The sequence below is a fragment of the Leopardus geoffroyi genome, chromosome D1 (genome assembly GCF_018350155.1).
Source record: "Leopardus geoffroyi isolate Oge1 chromosome D1, O.geoffroyi_Oge1_pat1.0, whole genome shotgun sequence".
Classification (NCBI taxonomy): Eukaryota; Metazoa; Chordata; class Mammalia; order Carnivora; family Felidae; genus Leopardus; species Leopardus geoffroyi.
Genome location: NC_059329.1, coordinates 11221810 through 11241331, shown reverse-complemented (window position 1 = coordinate 11241331; position 19522 = coordinate 11221810). Strand labels below are relative to the sequence as shown.

Sequence of the window (19522 nt, the reverse complement as noted above, 5' to 3'; positions counted from 1 at the left end):
CTCCTGGCTGATTTGGATGCCTTTTATTTCTTTGTGTTGTCTGATTGCTGAGGCTAAGACTTCCAATACTATGTTGAATAACACTGGTGAGAGTGGACATCCCTATCTTGTTCGTGACCTTAGGGGGAAAGCTCTCAGTTTTTCCCCATTGAGGATGATATTAGTGTTGGGTCTTTCATATACAGCTTTTATGATCTTGAGGTATGATCCTTCTATCCCTACTTTCTTGTGGGTTTTTATCAAGACAGGATGTTGTATTTTGTCAAATGCATTCTCTGCATCTATTGAGAGAATCATGTGATTCTTGTCCTTTCTTGTATTGATGTGATGAATCACATTGATTGTTTTGTGGTATTGAGCCAGCCCTGCATCCCAGGTATAAATCTCACTTGGTCGTGGTGAATAATTTTTTTAATGTACTGTTGGATTCAGTTGGCTAATATCTTGTTGAGGATTTTTGCATCTATGTTCATCAGGGAAAGTAGTCTACAGTTCTCCTGTTTAGTGGGGTCTTTGGTTTTGGAATCAAGGTAATGCTGGCTTCATTCAAAGAGTTTGGAAGTTTTCCTTCCATTTCTATTTTTTTGGAACAGCTTCAAGAGAATAGATGTTAACTCTTCCTTAAGTGTTTAGTAGAATTCCCCTGGAAAGCCATCTGGCCCTGGACTCTTGTTTTTGGGGAGATTTTTTTTTATTACTAATTCAATTTCTTTACTGGTTATGGATCTGTTCAAATTTTCTATTTCTTCCTGTTTCAGTTTTGGTAGTGTATATGTTTCTAGGAATTCGTCCCTTTCTTCCAGATTGCTCATTTTATTGACATATAATTGCTCAAAATATTCTCTTATTGTTTTTATTTCTGCTGTGTTGGTTGTGATCTCTCCTCTTTCATTTTTGATTTTATTTGGCTCCTTTCCTTTTTCTTTTTGGTCAAACTGGCTAGTGGTTTATCAATTTTGTTAATTCTTTCAAAGAAACAGCTTCTGGTTTCATTGATCTGTTCTACTGTTTTGTTTTGTTGTTGTTGTTGTTGTTGTTTTTGATAGCATTAATTTCTGCCCTGATCTTTATTATTTCCTGTCTTCTGGTGGTTTCGTGTTTTAGTTGCTGTTCTTTTTCCAGCTCTTTAAGGTATAAGGTAAGGTTGTATATGTGAGACCTTTCTTCCTTCTTTAGGAAGGCCTGGAATGCTATATACTTTTCTCTTATAAGCAAGCGCCTTTGCTTCATCCCACAGGTTTTGGGCTGTGGTGTTATCATTTTCATTGCCTTCCATGTACTCTTAAATTTCCTCTTTAGTTTCTTGGTTAGCCCATTCATTCTTTAGTAGGATGCTCTTTAGTCTCCAAGTATTTGTTACCTTTCCAATTTTTTCTTGTGGTTGATTCGAGTTTCATAGCATTGTGGTCTGAAAATATGCACAGTATGATGTCGATCTTTTAGTACTTGTTGAGGGCTGATTTGTGTCCCACTATGTGATCTATTCTGGAGACCATTCCATGTGCACTGGAGAAGAATGTATATTCTGTTGCTTTAGGATGAAAGGTTCTGAATACATGTGTTAAGTCCATCTGGTCCGGTGTGTCATTCAAAGCCATTGTTTCCTTGTTGATTTTCCGATTAGATGATCTGTGCATTGTTGTAAGTGGGGTGTTGAAGTCCCCTAATCTTATGGTATTATTATCAATGAGTTTATGTTTGTGATTAATTGATTTTTATATTTGGGTGCTTTCACATTTGGAGCATAAATGTTTACAATTGTTAAGTCTTCTTGGAGGATAGACCCCTTAATTATGATATAATGCCCTTTTTCATCTCTTGTTAAAGAGTGTAACAAGTCTTTAAAGTTTAGATTGTCAGATTTAAGTATGGCTACTCTGGCTTTCTTTTGTCAACCATTAGCATGATAGATGGTTCTCCATCCCCTTACTATTATGTGAAGGTGTCTTTATGTCTAAAGTGGGTATCTTGTAAACAACATATTAGATGGATCTTGTTTTCTTATCCATTCTGTTACCTCATATCTTTTGATTGGAACATTTAGTCCACTGATGTTTAGAGTGAGGACTGAAAGATATGAGTTTATTGCCATTATGTTGCTTGTAGAGTTGGAGTTTCTGGTGGTGTTCTCTGGTCCTTTCTAGTGTGTCTTGCTTTTGATATTTATTTATTCATCTTTTCTCCCCTCAGAGAGTCCCCCTTAAAATTTCTTGCAGGGCTGGTTTAGTGGTCACGAACTCCTTTAATTTTTGTTCCTCTGGGAAACTTTTAATCTCTCCTTCTATTTTGAATCACAGCCTTGCTGGATAACAAATTCAGGCTGCACATTTTTCTAATTCAGCACATTGAATATATCCTGCCACTCCTTTCTGGCCTGCCAAGTTTCTGTGCATAGGTCTGCTGTCAACCTGATCTGTCTTCCCTTGTAGGTTAAGGACTCTTCTTCCCTTGCTGCTTTCATGATTCTTTCCTTGCCTGAGTATTTTGGTAATTTGACTACGATATGCCTTGTTGATGGTCAGTGTTTGTTGAATCTTATGGGAGTCCTCTGTGCTTCCTGGATTTTGATGTCTGTGTCTTCCCCCAGGTGAGGAAAGTTTTCTGCTATGATTTGCTCACATAACTCTTCTACTCTTTTTTCTCTCTCTTCATCTTCTGGGACCTCTATGATTCTGATGTTGTTCCTTTTTAATAAATCAATGATTTCTCTAATTCTTAAATTGTGCTCTTTTGCCTTAGTCTCCCTCTTTTTTTCTGCTTCATTATTCTCTATAAGTTTGTCCTCTATATTGCTTTGTCTCTGCTCTGCCTTATTCATCCTTGCAGCTGTGGAATCCATTTGGGATTGCAGCTCAGTTATAGCTTTTTTTATTTCATCCTGACTAGGTGTTACTTCTTTTATCCTTGCAGAAAGGGATTCTAATCTATTTTTGACTCAGGGTAGTATTCTTATTATCATGATTCTAAATTCTGGTTGGACATCTTGCTTGTTATCTGTGTTGGTTAAGTCCCTGGCTGTCGTTTCTTCCTGCTCTTTCTTTTGGGGTGAATTTCTTCATTTTGTCATTTTGAAGGGATAAAGGGAATTAATGGGGTAAAAAAATTAAAATTAAAAAAATATTAAAAGTAAAAAATTAAAAACAATACACACACACACACACACACACACACACATATCATATAAATGATGCTATATCCGAGGAGTGTTTTGGTCTGGGTGTTGAAAGGGGCTTGATAGATTAGAGCAAAAAAGAAGGAAAAAAAAAGGAAATAGTTTGAAAATTTGAAAAAATGAATACATTGAAATAGAACACAATGAAATGATGGAAGTTAAACAGAATTTGAAAAAATTTACACAACAGTAAAAAACATAGTTAAAAAAATTAAGAAAAATATATTTAATAAAAATTGAAGCTAAAAATAAATATTTTATCTTTCTGTATTCAAGAAAAAGAAAAGAAACGAAAAAGAGAAAAAAAAAAAAAAGAAAACTGAATAGATGGACCAGGGAACAGACTGAAGTATGAACGAAATTACTTCACTTTCCCCTAGAAGTCAAAGTATGAAGTGTTTTATACTCCGTAAACTAAGCAGGTGGAGAGACTTGTGTTCCCAAAGAGCAAGGTTGGCCCAGCTGGGCAGGGCTTAGTGTAATCGTTCCGTTCTCCACTAGATGGCGCTGCTTAGCTTACTGGGGTGGATTGTTATGGAGCTTGTAAGTGTGTACGTGCATGCGCGGGACCGATGGAAATGGAGTCACCCAGCCACCCAGTCCCTAGTATGGGAACTCTGCCCGGTCAGCAATTACGCACCTGTCCTTTGTTTCCGGCTTCCTTTCACTCCCTGCTTTTACACTGTCCGTGACCGTGAGGTTGCCAGGTGGCACCTTCCTCCTGAGTTTTATCTCAAAGGCAGCTGTTTTTCCCGACCTCTCACCTCTGAAGGACTGTGGCTTTGACCCGTTCTGCCCCTCTGCTGAAGGGTCTCACCGAGCAATGGCCGGGTGCCGGCCGCACCCAGAAACATTCGCAGGACCATGCTGCTACCAGTGCCCAGAGACTGCGGCCGGGTGCCAGCCCCCCGCCCCCCCACCCCAGAAAAAGTTCCCGAGATCGTGTAGCAGCAGTGTTTCCGGGATCACGGAAAACCACAACACACACCTGGCACCAGGCTTCACCCTTAACGACCTCATTCCAGCACCAGCGAATGTGGCGGTTCTCCCGGGTCCGCTGGGACCTCTGCCTGTGGGGAGTCCTTCCAGCAGGGGAACCGCCTCTGCCCATGTGTCCCAAAGACCCCCGGACTTCACTCTGCGCCTGTGGATTCGCCCTTTCCACCAGAGCACCACCAGGTATGGAGCTGCAGAGTTTGAGACTTGAAACTGCGCTCCTTGTTTATAGAGTCTTAACGGAATTTAAACCCTCTCCTTTCTCCTTTCTCCCTTTTTAGTTCAATCCCTGCGGCTGTTTCCACTTTTCGGCTTTCTCTCCAGCTGCTTTTGGGGAGGGTGCTTTTCCTACACTCTCTCCCCTGTCTCCGTCCTCTCTCCACACACAAAAACAGCTCCCTGCCCTCCGTGGCTTCTGTCTCCCCCAGCTCACCTCTCTGCGCCGCATACCTGCTGAATTGTGTGGTTCAGGTTGTGCAGATTGTCGTGTTAATCCTCAGATCAGTTTTCTAGGTGTGCAGGATGGTTTAGGGTTGGTCTGGCTGTATTTCATGGACGTGATACACAAGAAACCTTCCGTGTTATTCCACCACCTTTGTTCCCCCCTCCCCCCCCCCCCCCCCACCGAGATTCAGTGATTCGGTGATTGTTAACACCAAGCAGCGCACTCTGCATTCCTTCATCTTTGAATAAGTTTTCTCTTTGGGAAAGATGGGAGGAATTACTTCCCCAAAGCTTTTCATTACGTTTATTTATTTTTATCCACATTCATTCTTAATGTGATTCTTCAGAACTAATCAATGTGCTGCTTAGACTTGAGTACAGTAAAAACGTAACTAATTTTGGTGGATTGGGGTACAGACCATCTGAATTAGATAAAAGTCTGAATTACATAACATTTTAAAAGCAATTCAATTTTACTGCTTTCAAATAACTTCAAAGTAACAAGACTGCAAAAGCATCAGTAGGTAAATGTTTTGGAGACCAAATCTGGTGATAAGTAAAAAGGAATTGTAATTATTACATTAATTGCTTGCATTTGAATGCTTCTTCCAAAGCGTCAACAGAAACGTAATTCCCTTAAATAGACTTATTGTGCTTCCAGTGTTATGTAACTTAGCAAGGGTTTATTAAACATCTATTATAAGAAAAGCACTGGGTGGGGGCGGGGAGGTTGATGGAAAAGTTCATAATCTTGTTAGGGTGGTAGAATGCACACCGGTAAATCAGTCTCTGGCCGTTCTCTTTACCAGTTCACTCCCTTATATCAATTTTTTTCCCAGATGGGGCTAGGTAAGTTACACCTCAACCCTCAAACTGCTGAGCTACTGAGGGGACGGTGTGCCCGGGTGCTTGGATTTATTTCTCAGGAAATCACTATCACTTCCCAGACTTTTTGGCCTCCAAACGTCCTGTTTCTTGCTTTCACCGTTCCTCTCAACCTACCACAGCAGGACACTCCTGATCCTGAGTTACAGAAATTGGAGCTGCTGAGGGCTCTGCCGCGTCCTGTTCCTCTTGTCAATGACATGGTGGCTAGTGCACCTCACACCGGTCCTGCTGGCATCTCCTGACCAGTGGTGGATCATCGTGCCCGCAAGTCCGCCACCTTTGCAGGCCTAACAGAGCTCTGCCTCACACAAGCTCAAGTGCCTTTCAAAGATAGGCCACAGGGGACATTTCTGTTTGAGACCTATCAACCTTGTCCCTTTACTCGGTAGTAGGTAGTAAACATCTGGGTGATGCCTTTTACCTGGTGTACCACAAAACTGAGATCATATGATACAAAACTGAGGTTTTAGGGAGTTCAGAAACTCAAAATTTTTGCAAAACTGGGTCTAGGCCCATCAGCTAGCTATCCAGTTGATCCCAGTCATAGAATAATCTTAATCAAATGGGAGCTGATGGAGTAAGGAAGGGAACCTGAGGAGTTCAGGCTACCAGCCAGAGGGGGCTGGACAAACCCAGTGACGCCAGAATCCAATGCTCATAGGCCGTTTCATTCACCCGTTTTACCATCGGTGATGTGTGGGAGCTGACTCATACCACGGACAGGACTGGCTGGGTGTAGCTCTTCCCAAGTCACCCTTCCACCCCTTCAAGACGGCAGCTGGAAAGTGGACCACGGTGAGAGCCCGGACACCGTGGAAGGTGGCAAATGCTCCATGCAAAGCGGTTGCCCCCCACACCCCAACCAGAGCCAGCTGGTAAGCGCTGACAGTGCACCGCTGGTGACATCTGGTCTCATGTTCGGTTTTCACAAACTCGGTGGCCACCGTCCCCTGAGAAGGCACCACCGACACACTGCTGGCTCACTGACCTGGGCTCGGTTGGTGTACAGCACCTTCATATCCTTCAGCTTCTCCAAACCCTCACTGTAGCACAGGATGGCCGCTTCATAGTCACCTCTGGCAAACGCTTCGTTCCCCTTCTGTTTTAGGGCTGGAGAATAAAAGTCATACAGGTGAGCTCTGCCCGCACACGGGATAATTCTCTCAGACTTTATTCCCCTGGCTTTGGGACCCAGCTTTGAAGGTCATAGCTTCCATCAACCCAGAGGAGATCTGCTGCCTGTTTCTCTACAGATGTTTTGGGATCAGCCTCTTTAAGGGTTTTTTTTCCCCTCCAAACCTATCCCCAAGTCTCCTAAGTAGCTTCTCCGAAAAATAAATGTTTCTGGGGCATGTGGGTGGCTCAGTCGGTTAAACGTCCAACTCAATTCCAGCTCAGGTCATGATCTCATGGTTTGTGAGTTCGAGCCCTGCGTCGGGATCTACGCTGGCAGCAGAGAGCCAGCTGCTCTCCCCCACCCCCCCTGCCCCTCCCCTGCTCTCGCTCGCTCTCTCAAGATAAACTTAAAAAAAAAGTGTTTAAGAAAAAAAATGTTTCTGCCTCAAAACTCCGAACCTCTCCAAGTTTGCCACAAAGGCCGAGTCTGACATTCAGTGTCTCACAAAGACGGCCAAATAAGTCATTTTCCAGCAGATGTGGAGCTGTTCATGCACAGCACGTGCCGCTGGGAGACACAAAAGTGCCAAATGCGTGTGTCCCTCCAACACACGCACAACTCCGTCTCTCTCTCCATTTCTCCTCTCCCTTCTCACATCTACGTTTTACTGTCTGATTTTTCTTTTTCACTCTCCCTTCTGTGCCTCAGGCCAGCCTGCGCACCTCACTTCCACCCTCCCTACTGACTGCTGAGCGCTGGTCTGCCAGGTCCGTCCCTGTGCTTTAGAAAGCGGTCTGGCTGTGGAGCCTGATGGAGGGCTCTGCCCTCTTCCCTGTCTGCTGCAGCAGGGACAGGGAGCAGACAGCGCTGGCTTCTGCCTGGCCAGGCTCCACTGCCTCGAGACCATTATGAACCCCCAGCCGGGAATCTCGCTGAACTCAAGTATCAGCAGACAGACTCATGATCTTTCGGGCACAAATCATCCCAGCTCTTGGGAAGTGAAGACAGACAGTTACCATCTGCTAAGACTTTGTTCTCCCTCCTTCTCCTGGCACGTTCCTTTGCATCCAACTCCACGGATGCCAAGAAGGCTTCTGACAGCAGGGTAATTTCAAATATTAGAGAGAAAAATCCAGATATCATAATCAGTTCTTTAGCTCAAATTCAGAAGAAATCTTCTTTAAAAGCTTTAGAGGCACACACCTCATGCATATATATGTAGGCACACACTCCTGTGCACACACGCATACGAGTGCACACACACACACAGATTCTGAGGCAACTAAAATGACATTTTCTTAATTTGACATTAAATGGTAATCTGTGTGGTATATTATTATACATGATGGCTATGTCTGTGCTTCAAATTTGAATTATGCCTTTTAAAAGAGTTTTTCTTTAAAGGTAGACTTTTTCGTTCCATTTAGCATAATGAGTTTCTGAGCTGAGCAACAGAGAAGCTACCTGGATCCCTTCAGCAGCTAACAAAAAATTGGCTGATACAGAATAAAATTGGCTAACAAAAAATTGGCTGATACAGAATTCAGTTTATAAAAGACTGTCCAGGAGAAATTACAGAAAAACCTGTGAGCACTGTTTCCTCTGACCATTAGTAAGAGAACTGGCTGATCAGTAGGTTTTTGTTCATGGGTTGTTTGTAAGCCCAGAGGCTATAATTTAAGGGTCTGGAAGCTACAGTTGATAAACACTGATCCGAAACAAATAGGAAGAGAGATGCTGTCCTTACCTGAGTTTATTTCATCTGTATTCTGCAGGCGCGGGTTATCATAAAAACAAAGAAACAAATTTCAAAAACTACTCTCTGATTTATGTGAATATATACCAAGAATGCAGATCCATCACAAGTGGGGTGGTAGGGTTATTTCCTTTAACCATCAATACTGAAGGGCCCCGAATTCTGAAGGCTTGCTTTAAATCAGTTCTGATTATGCATATGGTTGTTACAGGGTGAGCAGGTCAAGGGACCCCGGCTGTGGCTGTGTGAGTTGGAAATATGAGACAGGATATATTACCTTAACAGTACAGCTTAGATATGGTCGCAAGCTCAGGAGGTACAGAGACCAAATTTTCATTAAGATAAACCCATTATTTAAAAGATAACTCAGAATGACAAAGAAAAAAAAATCAGACTTTGTATTTCCTTGTGGCAAATAAATCTAGTGAATCTAAAAAGCAAAAGAGCACTTTAGCCTCGCTAGGCAGTTTGAGATTAAACTACCACTTTTCTGCTTCAGTGCAGACCTCTTCTCTGTATCTGCTTATCTAACTCCAAAATAGAAAAAGAAACCTCAGGAGAAGCTTGTGGAGGACTGATCATGGTCTTGTTCAGCGTGGTCCGGCATCCATCCTCCTCTTGGACTTCCTCTGTAAACAGCAGTCTCTTTTCTGTCTCTAGGACAGCTCTCTGTTGTACAACCGGGTCATCAGAATTCATCTCCTGAATTAAACTGGCTGCAGGAGAAATCAGATGTGAATCATTCAAATGAGGTCTTCAAAAGAAAAGACTCCATTCACTAGGAAGGATGGGGTAGCACAGTCCTGGGGAAGAACTTTTGTTTCTCCGGCTTTATTGGCATATTATTGACGTACAACACTGTGTAAGTTTAAGGTTCACAGTGTGATGATTTGATCCACGTTGTGAAGTGATCCCACAATAAGGTTAACACAGCCATCTCCTTATGCAATTACAATTTTCACGTGTGCTGGGAACATTTAAGATCAACTCTCTTAGCGACTCTCAAGTATAAAAGGCAGTGACTAACTCTAGTTACCATGTTGTACATTAGAACCCTGAACTTACTCGTTTTATAACTGGAAGTTTGCACCCTTTGACCAACATCTCCCCATTTCTTTGTTTTCCCTCCAGTTTTATTAAGAAGTAATGGACATACATCACTGTGTAAGTTTTAGACGTATTGCATGATGGCTGGATTTATTATATTGTTAAATGATTAGAATTGGTTCCATTAATATCCATCTTTTCTTATAGATGGGATAAAAAAAAAAAAAAGGAAAAAATTCTCTCCTTGTGATGAGAACTCTTAGGATTTGCTCTCTTGCTAACTTTCCCGTCTATCCTACAGTGGTGTTAGCTGTAGTCATTTTGTTGTACATCACACGCCTGGCACTTACCGATCTTATATCTGGACGTTTGTGCTTTTGACCCCCTTCCTCCAACTCCCCCTCCCCCACCCTCAGTCTCTGGTTAGCCACAAGTCTGATCTCTATGAGTTTTTTCTTTTCTTCTCTTTTCTTCTTGTTCTTTTTTTTTTTTTTTAGATTCCACATATAAGTGAGATCACAGAGTACTTGTCTTCTCTGACTTATTTCACTTAGCACTGTGCTTTCAAGGTCCACCCATGTTGTCATGAATGGTAGGATTTCCTCATTTTTTATGGCTGAATATCATTCCCTTGTTTATACATAGCACAACTTCATTATCCATTCATTCACAGATGGACACTTAGGCTGTTTCCATGTAAGTGATGCTGCTTTGAACAAGGGGGTACAGATATCCTTTTCCAGTTAGTGTTTTCATTTCCCTCAGATATATTCCCCAAAGTGGAGTTGCTGGATCATATGGTATTTCTGGTTTTAATTTTTTGAGGAACCTCCATACTGTTTTCCACAGTGGCTATGCCAGTTTACATTCCTACCAACTCTGCAAGGACTCCCTTTTCTCCACAACCTTGCCAGCATCTGCTGTCTCTTGTCTTTTTGATAATGGTGACTCTGAAGGGCATGTGGTGGTATCTCAGTGTGGTTTTAATTTGCATGTCCCTAGTGACTAGTGATGTTGAACATCTTTTCATGTGCCTATTGGCTTTTCAAATATTTCTTTGGAGAAACGTCTATTTGGGTCCTTTGCCCATTTTTTAATTGGGTAAGCTGGTATGTTTTGTTTTTTGTTATTGAGTTGTTTGAGTTCTTTATATATTTTGGATATCAACCCCTTATCAAATACATGGTTTGCAAATAGCTTTTCCCATTCCTTAGATTATCTCTTCCCATTTCTTTTTAAAAAAATTTTTTTAAATTTTAAGGTTTATTTATTTTTCAGAGACAGAGAGAGACAGAGCATGAGGAGAGAAGGGGCAGAGAAAGAGGGGGACACAGAATCTGAAGCAGGCTCCAGGCTCGGAGCTGTCAACACAAAGCCCGATGTGGGGCTTGAACTGAGACCGTGAGATCATGACCTGAGCTGAAGTCAGACTCCCAACTGAATGAGCCACCCAGGCACCCCATTTAAAAAAAATTTTTTTTAATGTTTATTTATTTTTGAGAGAGAGACAGAGCATGAGAGGGGGAGGGGCAGAGAGAGAGGGAGACACAGAATCTGAAGCAGGCTCCAGGCTCGGAGCTGTCAGCTCCAACAAAGGGCCCAACCAACACAGGGCTCGAACTCACAAGCTGAAATATCATGACCTGAGCCGAAGTGAGATGCTTAAACTCCTGAGACACCCAGGCAACTCTCTCTCTTCCCATTTCTTAAAGAAGGTTCTGAATGGAAAGCAAAAATTAGAGCCATTAGAACCATTGAGAAAAAATTAAGATCAGGATTTGTTTTGCCTGGAAGAAGCTGCAGGAGAATTTTACCGTGGCCTTCAAATTACAGTTTTAAGCTCCTTATTTAATTCAGTGACAATTTATGGAGAGCTTATTATGAGTCAGATATTATGCAGAATGCCCTCGATAACGATGAATAAAAAAGATGTTAACTTTTGAAGAGTTTCCCATCTTGTGTGGGAGACAAACAGGTAAATTTAGGCAGCACCGAGATCACAAAACAGCCCTTAAAGCCATCCTTCCTGGTCTTCACTTTACCGCCCACTCAGCTTAGAGCCCGTGGTCCATCACTAGGCCACCATCCTGCCCACATGCTGACCTCCCTTGCCCTTCCACCACACCTGCCAGACAAAACTCCCAACTCCAAATCCAACTCCCCACTTCTCTGGGCCTTTGTTACGGATGCAGAGTATTGACAGAGAAAGCAATGGACACCAGGGAGAACTGGTCCTAACTCAACTGCCCTGTCAACGATGCTTGGAGATCCTACCGCTGGCCTAGTAGGATTCTGACCCCAATTCCAACGTGTGCTTTTCCCCACACCACCATGCAATTCTGACACCAGCTGGGTGTCCCTACAATTCAGCTTAATTCTAACATTGCCTACCTGGAATAGTGTCAGATCCCACAGCTTAGGGGTCTGGTCCTAGAAGTCTGCCCCCTCCCCACCTCCCAGATGGTCACCTGTGCTTCTACCCGAACATCTATAGATCAGAGGGTCCCGCGACCTCTTCTTCCTCTGGTTTGATTAATTGGCTAGAGTGGCTCACAGAACTTAGAGAAACATTTTATTTACTAGATTACCAGTCTGTCATAAAAGGATGTAACTCAGAAGAGCCAGACGGAAGGGATTCATAGGGCATGGTGTGTGGGAAGGGGGTGTAGGAGGCTCTCCGAGCGCACCCCTCTCCCAACATGTCCATGTGTTCATGAACCTGGAAGCTCCCTGATGCTGGTCCTTCTGAGTTTTTATGGAGGCATCATTACATAGGCCTGATGGATTAAAAATCATTGGCCACTGGTAATCAGTTCAACCACCAGCCCCTCTCCCCTTCTGAGAGGGTTGAAACTTTAGCACCAGGTTGGTTCCCCTGGCAACCAGCTGCCATCCTTAGGTTCCAAAAGTCACTCATTAACATAAACTCAGGTGTGACTGAAAAGGGTTTGTCATGCATATGAGGATGTCTTTGTCTGTCTTATCACTTAGGAGTGCCAAGGGTTTTAGGAGTTCTGTGCCCAGCACAGGGACAATGAACAAACATGTATTTCTTATTATAAGTCACAGTATCAGGGCGCCTGGGTGGTTCAGTTGGTTAAGAGGCCAACTTTGGCTCCGGATATGATCTCGCAGGTCATGAGTGTGAGCCTTGCATTGGGCTCTGTGCTGACAACTCAGGGCCTGGAGCCTGCTTCATATTCTGTGTCTCCCTCTCTCTCTGCCCCTCCCCAACTAATGCTCTGTCTCTCTGTCTCTCTCTCTCTCAAAAAATGAATAAACATTAAAAAAATAAATAAAAAATAAATCACACTATCACATCCAGCCAAGTCATCCTGTCCTTCTCTCATGGACTTTAAAAGGCTGCCTCCCATCAAGGGAACCCCTGTGCACTGTTGATGGGAAAGCAAACTCGGGTAGCCATGGTGGAAAACAGTTTGGAGGTTCTTCAAAAAATTAACGGCAGTGGGACACCTGGGTGGCTCAGTCAGTTAAGCCTCCGACTTTGACTCAAGTCATGATTTCACCGTTTGTGGGTTCGAGCCCTGCATCAGGCTCTGTGCTGACAGGAGCTGCTTGGGATTTTGTGTGTGTCTCTCTCTCTCTGCCCCTCCCCTGCTCGCATGTGTGCGCACTCTCTCTCTCTCTCGAAAATAAACATTAAAAAAATTAATAGCAATAATTGCCATGATCCAGTAATTTCACTACTAGCTACTTACCTAAAGAAAACAGAAACACTACTTTGAAAAGCTATATGCAGTCCTGTGTTTATTACAGCATTATTTACAACAGCCAGGTATGGAATATCACAGCCATAAAAAAGAATGAAACCTTGCCGTTTGCAGTGTCACGGGTGGAGCTGGACAGTGTTATGCCAAATGAAATAAGTCAGTCAAGAGACGGACAAATACCACATGATTTCACTCACGTGGAATTTGAGAAACAAAACGAATGTACAAACAAAGAAAAGACAAGAGACAAAAAAACCAGACTCTCAAGTACAGAGAACAGAATGGTCGTTGCCTTCCTACCTGTTTGGCCATCGCTGTTCAGTCTCCCTTGCTTGCTCCTGCTCTCCCTGTCCTACCTGCCTTCGAAACTGTGGTCCTCCTCAAGGCTCCGCCTGAGCCTTCTTCTCTTCTTCTCTAGCCTGTCCCTAGGTATTCCTGTTCTCTCCCACGGTTATAAGTCACATTAATGCCAAGTGCCCCCTAAACTGACGTCCCCAGCTCTGTTCTCTCCTAGGCTGACACTCGCACAGCCAACTGCCCTCTGAACATCTTCGCTGTCATGTCTTACCGATCTCGGGCTGCCCGTCCTCCTTCCCCTGGGGCTCTTCTTCCTCCACATGCCCTCTATCTTAGCAGATGGCTGAACCACCCACCGGGCATTCAACCCAAAACTTTCGGGCCCCATTTTTTTTTAATGTATTTTGACAGAGAGAGACAGACAGACAGACAGACAGACAGTGAGTGCACAAGGAAGGGGCAGGGAGACTGAGAGACAGAGAATCCCAAGGGAGCGCACAGCCTGATGCAGGGCTTGATGCAACGAACTGTGAGATCATGGCCTGAGCAGAAATCAGGAGTCGGATGCTCAACTGACTGAGGGCTCACTCTTGAGTCTTCATTCTCCCTCTGCCTCACAGCCATCAAACTCTAAAGGTCATCGAGTAAATCCTAAATCCTAAATATATCTCAAATCCATCTCCTTGTGCCCAGTCCTGCTGCTCCAGCTCTACACCCAACCTGACTCCCTTCCCTGGCGCTGTGACAGCCTCCTGATTGGTCTCCCAGCATCCATTCTTCTGTCCCCTCGTGTCCTCATGTCTACATCCGTGCTGTGGCCAGAGCGACTTTTCTACGGTGCAAATCTGATCACGTTCCTGGGTCAGCCCTCCAAAGGATTCCCACTGCTCTCGGGGTAAACGCGAATTCCATGTTGTGGCTTCCAAGGTCTTCCCTGATCCGGCCTTTCTTGACTCACATGGGAGCCTCGTCTCCGTGATCTCTCCAGCCACATGCAGCTGTTTATGCCTTTAGTTTCTTAGAAGCACCTTGTTCTTTCTTAACTCCCAGCTTTTCTACTTATGTTCTCCCCATTCAGAATATTCCCTCACCTTCTCCCCAGTGCCCGAGTCCTACTCACACTTCAGATTTCTGCTTAAATCCCATGCTTTAGGGAAGCCTTATAAAACTCCTGTATGGAAGTGTGGCCCCCACCCCATTCCTATGCTGATGCGCCCCCCCCCCCCCCCCCCCCCCCCGCGTGTGACTGTACTGGCAGAGAGCCTTTAAAGGTGGAATTAAGGTTGAATGAGGGGGCGTTTGGGTGGCTCGGTTGGTTAAACATACGACTCTTGGTTTCAGCTCAGGTCATGATCTCGTGGCTTCATGGGTTCGAGCCCCGTGGCAGGTGGGCTCTGTGCTGGCAGTGTGGAACCTGCTTGGGATCCTCTCTCTGTCTCTCTCTGCCCCTTCCCCACTCGCTCTGTCTCTGTCTCGCTCAAAATAAATAAATAAACTTTTAAAAAAAGGTTAAATGAGGTCATGAGGATGGAGCACTGAACAACAGGACTGGCGCCCTCATAAGAAGAGGAAGAGACGTCAGGGACGCACGCACACACACAGAAAAATGACCATGTGAGGATGCGGCGAGAAGGAGGCCATCTCCAAGCCAGAGAGAGAGGCCTCAGGAAAAACCAAACTGACGACACCTTAGCCTTGGACTTCCAGCCTCCAGAACTGTGGGAAGTAAATTTCTACTGCTTAAGCCATTCAGTCCCTGTTTTGTTACAGCAGCCCAACCAGACTGATACAATTTGTAAACTGAGTTACAGTCTCTTGTACTTTGCAAATCTCAAATCTCCCTTTGTATCACACATCACATTCCAGATGGCTTGTGTAGTATCTGTTCTCCCCACTGGACTCTAGATATCCCCAAGGAAGGGAAGTCTTATTTATTATTACCGGTCTCTCCGGTGCCTAGCAAAGCTCAGTACATAGCAAGAGCCCAGGAAATGAATGCATAGAATCTACACAGGTGGCTCTACAAATGTAAAGTAACTACACATGAAATAAAACTGGAAATTCAGTTACTGGATAGCACTAACCACATTTCACATGCTCGACAACTGCATGCAGTTACTGGCTACCATAGTGGACAGTGCAGATTAGAGGACATTTCCGTCACCACCGAAAGTTCCATCGGCTAGTACTGGTATAAACGGTACCTGCCAGAACTCTGAGCATGAATGAAAGCGAGCCGGTAAAGACAGATGGGGAGGGAGGCAGAGGGAATGTCAAAGGCAACATGCAGAGCATGAACCACCAGGGTGTGTGTGGAGGGACTAGAAGTGTGAGGTAAGGAGAGGCAAGCGGTAAGGACAAGGTCACGGGAGGGCTTAAGTCCCCGATGAGAGCTTGAAGTTTATTGTGGCTGCGGAGAGAATCCAAGCAGAGAAGTGTCTGGGTCAGATTTGCATTTTTAGATACATTACTCTGTGGGGAGCGTAAGCCTGGAGGCAGGAACAACAATCAGGGGGTTGTTGAAACAGTCTGGGTCAGAGAACCAGGACAAAGCAGGGGGTGGGGAGGAAGGAGTTGGAGAAGAAAGCTAAACTTGATGGCTGATCGAATGGAGGGTGAGATGGCAGGAGTCCAATGTGACTGGTAAACTTCTGGAGGGTTGTGCCAATGGAGACTAGAATGAAGGGGAAGGGAGGAGAAGCGGTATTATTTGGGGGGAGGATAGAAGGGTAGGGCAACAAGCAACTGCAGTTTGGACGCATTAAGTCTGCTGTGTTCGTGGGGTACTGTGGCTGTGACGAGTGGCACAGAGCCTGAGCCTCGGCAAAGAAGGCCGGGTGGCAATGGAGATGTGGGGGTCGTGAGTAAACGGGTTGTTGGGAAAACCCTGTGCTTGGACCAGACCCCCTGAAGAGCAAAGTGAGCAGCACGTGGGCCGAGGCCAGAACTCAGCAGAACAGCATTTAGGGATGGGCAGAGGAGAGGCCCAGGGATGTTATCTTTTATCAAGTGACCCAGACTATTTTTAAAACCGTTTTAACGGTTTTGGACCCATACAGGCTGCTAGAAGGAGCAATTTCAACCTATTTCTATTTGATATGCAAGATTTGTTGGGTTGTTGGTTTGCTTGTTTCCATCATCAAACAAGCTCCCTGAAGCTTGAAGAATAGGAACAGACTACTTTGGAATCTAGTGAATGTGCTTTGTGGGATCAGAGTCTGTCCTTTGAGATCCCACCTTTCTGAGCTGGGGAAGGGGTCTTCTGTCTTCTTGCCTAGAGGCAGAGAGATGGGGATAGGACAACCAAAAGCCATTCATGTAATCAGATGGACCCAGGGGGAGAGCCACTTGATTTTGCTCCTGCAGCTCAAAATCAGAAATGGCTCTGCCCTAAAGCAAGAGGAGACTGATCACTGAGGTTCCTGAGCGATCTCGAAGGGAACAGCTAGGGCTCCTTTGACGTGAAGTCTACGTGGAAGGGGACAGAATATGGAGGAGACTTGTCCCCCTCAGTTCCCATCAGAATGTTAATGGCTTCTCTGATACCAATGAACAGCCTCAAAATACTACCCCGGGCTCTAATATTACTCGCTTCTTAATACCTTTTCTGTTTAATTCCAATTATATGTTCTCTTAGAGTCATAAACCTATCAGGCAACCCAGGAACTAACTTCGGGTGATCACTTCTCTTCAGCCACCCCACCTTGCTAACGCAGAATTTAATTTGTTTATGATTTACTGGTACTTACTGATTTCATCCACATTTTTAAGAAATTTCTGCAAGTCTTTCTCGTGATCGTCCGCCATCGTCAACCAGAATCCCTGAGGGAGACGGTGGAAGTGACGAGAATTAATAGTAATAAAACGCTAAACAGGATTTTTCAGGCTTATTAGCCTTCTAAAACTAAGAGCCAAGTGGTTATTTTTAAGATGGGTTTGTGTTCATAAATAACGTCATGAATAATGGCAGGTGATCTATTTCACTCTGATTGCTGGGAAGGCCAAGGAAGGGATACTCATTATTTGTGGTGATGCTTCTGGAAAGCTGTCAGCCCTCCCTCCTCTGGGAAAACTGCTCTGCAAAATGTTCCTCCAAGCCTGACATCCACTGCTGTGATTCAGGGACTGGGTATAAAGGAGACCAGGAGGGGAGGGGCTGCCAGGAATGGAGGAAAGTAACATTGGACTTTGGTCATGACAGGCCCACCCAGCCAGAAGCTTGGACCTAGCTGTGTGACTGGTAACCAGGAACTGGAGAATGTGCTTTTAAATGTCCAAACTTGCTTAAAATATAAGCCTCTAGGTGGCTCAGTGGGTTAAGCGGCTGACTTCGGCTCAGCTCAACTCACGGTTCCTGAGTTCGAGCCTGGCATGCGACTCTGTGCTGACAGCTCAGAGCCTGGAGCCTGATTCGGATTCCGTGTCTCCCTCTCTCTCTGCCCCTCCCCAACTCACACTCTGTCTCTCTCTAAAAAAAAAAAAAAATAAGTAAACATTAAAAAGAAATTAAAACAGGGGTGCCTGGGTGGCTCAGTGGGTTAAGCTTCCGACTTCGGCTCAGGTCATGATCTCATGGTTTGTGAGTTCGAGCCCCCGCATAGGGCTCTGTGCTGACAGCTGGGAGTCTGGAGCCTGCCTCGGTTTCTGCGCCTCCCTCTCTCTCTGCCCCTCCCCCACTTGTGCTCTGTCTTTCTCTCTCAAAAATGAATAAATGTAAAAAAAAAAAAAATTAAAACAATAAAATATAAGCCTCTGTCTTGTTTCCTAGGTGTGAAGAGAAGCTAAAAATTGGCTGAAGGGATGAGAACTCGATGGCACTGTGCATGCACCAGCATCTCTGTTCCTGTCCAGGTACTTTGGATTTGTTACTTCTCTCTCAGTCGTTTGTGAGTAAAACGGCCTCATGGTGTAGCCATTGGTTCCCAAAGCTCACCCAAAGGCCATAAAAGTCGTCCAAAAAACGTGTTAAGTATACACAGTCCTCAGCCTTGGCGCCAGAGTCAGTAACCTTGCCGGGGCGCCGGGGAATGGATACTTTTAAAACACTCGCCGAGCGATTCTGATTTACGATTAGGTTTAGCAGTAGTGCAGTCCTGTAACGCTCCAGTTACTGCAAATTTGAACTCTGCCACACAAACAAGCTGGGAGTGATTTGACCTCCTGAGACCCCACCGGTTATAAGCTGTGTGACCTCAGCTAAATTCACCAACCTCTCTGAGCCTAACTCATTCTATGGAAACGGTAATAGGAACCGAGAGGGCTACCCTGGGGGTTCACTGAAAGCGCCAGGCACAGGATGAGTGGTAAATGCTGGTAAATGCGAGGCACCCTTATCTATAAAACGGGGGAAGTGGGACATGTGGCTTAACTAGACGAGCGCTAGAGTTCCTTCCAGTTCCTTCCAGAACTGAGGCCTAGTGAAGCGAGTTAACTTGCCCAAGGTTGCCGGGTTAGAAGGAAAACTCAGCACTTCTCCCGGCAGGCGCAACCAGGGTCGGACGCGAACTCTCGGCGGGGCCCGCGGCCGGGGGAGGGCACGCACGCGGGACCCCAGCACGAGCCGGGGTGGGGCCGGAGGGGCGGGGCCGGAGGGGCGGGGCCGACGGCACCGTTGCCCGGCAACCGCTCCACAGCGTCCACCGGCCCCAGTTCCCAAAGCCGAAGTCCCAGCCCGCGGGGGGGTCACCGTCCCATCTGCTGAGGCCCACACCAGTGTCCTCTGCTCGGCGCTGACGGCCAGATCAGGACCACATCCCAAGAAAGACCCCGAGACACCCCACCACACTGACCTGACACGCCCAGGGGCCGGACAGGAAATGGCGGCTGTTGGCGGGCGGTGACTGACCAGGGACGGGGGGCGTGGCCAGTGTCGGGGGCGTGCCCAGCGGTCGGGGCGTGTCTAGAGTCTGGGTGCGGGCGAGGCCTCAGCGCTCTGGTTGTGGAGCCAGCGCGCTGCCAGTTTGTGGCCGGGTTGGGGGCCCTGGGTCCAGGATGGGTACCCGGTCAGGGGCTGGAAGCAGGGCTCTGAATCAGGGCCAGGTGTTCGTCCCTTTTTCTTCTAAGGAAGGGGCATC

At 45.5% G+C, this 19522-nt stretch overlaps 1 protein-coding gene across 5 annotated transcripts in view; it reads right to left on the bottom strand.

Annotated features, from left to right (window-relative positions):
• Positions 1-19307, bottom strand: part of TTC12 (tetratricopeptide repeat domain 12) — a 53494-nt gene extending 34187 nt beyond the window's left edge. For 2 of the 5 annotated variants that reach the window (XM_045482835.1, XM_045482838.1), the window contains exons 1-6: positions 19238-19307; positions 17198-17270; positions 8926-9089; positions 8365-8386; positions 7634-7711; positions 6489-6610 (exon numbers count right to left, since the gene is read on the bottom strand). In XM_045482835.1, coding sequence (XP_045338791.1) covers positions 6489-6610; positions 7634-7711; positions 8365-8386; positions 8926-9089; positions 17198-17255 — 444 coding nt within the window. In that variant the 5' untranslated portion in view covers positions 17256-17270; positions 19238-19307. Of the gene's footprint in view, positions 1-6488; positions 6611-7633; positions 7712-8364; positions 8387-8925; positions 9090-13719; positions 13885-17197; positions 17271-18516; positions 18820-18884; positions 19008-19237 lie in introns of those variants that run through there. The other 3 variants (XM_045482836.1, XM_045482837.1, XM_045482839.1) reach the window with 3 other exon arrangements.
• Between the last annotated feature and the right edge of the window lie 215 nt (positions 19308-19522).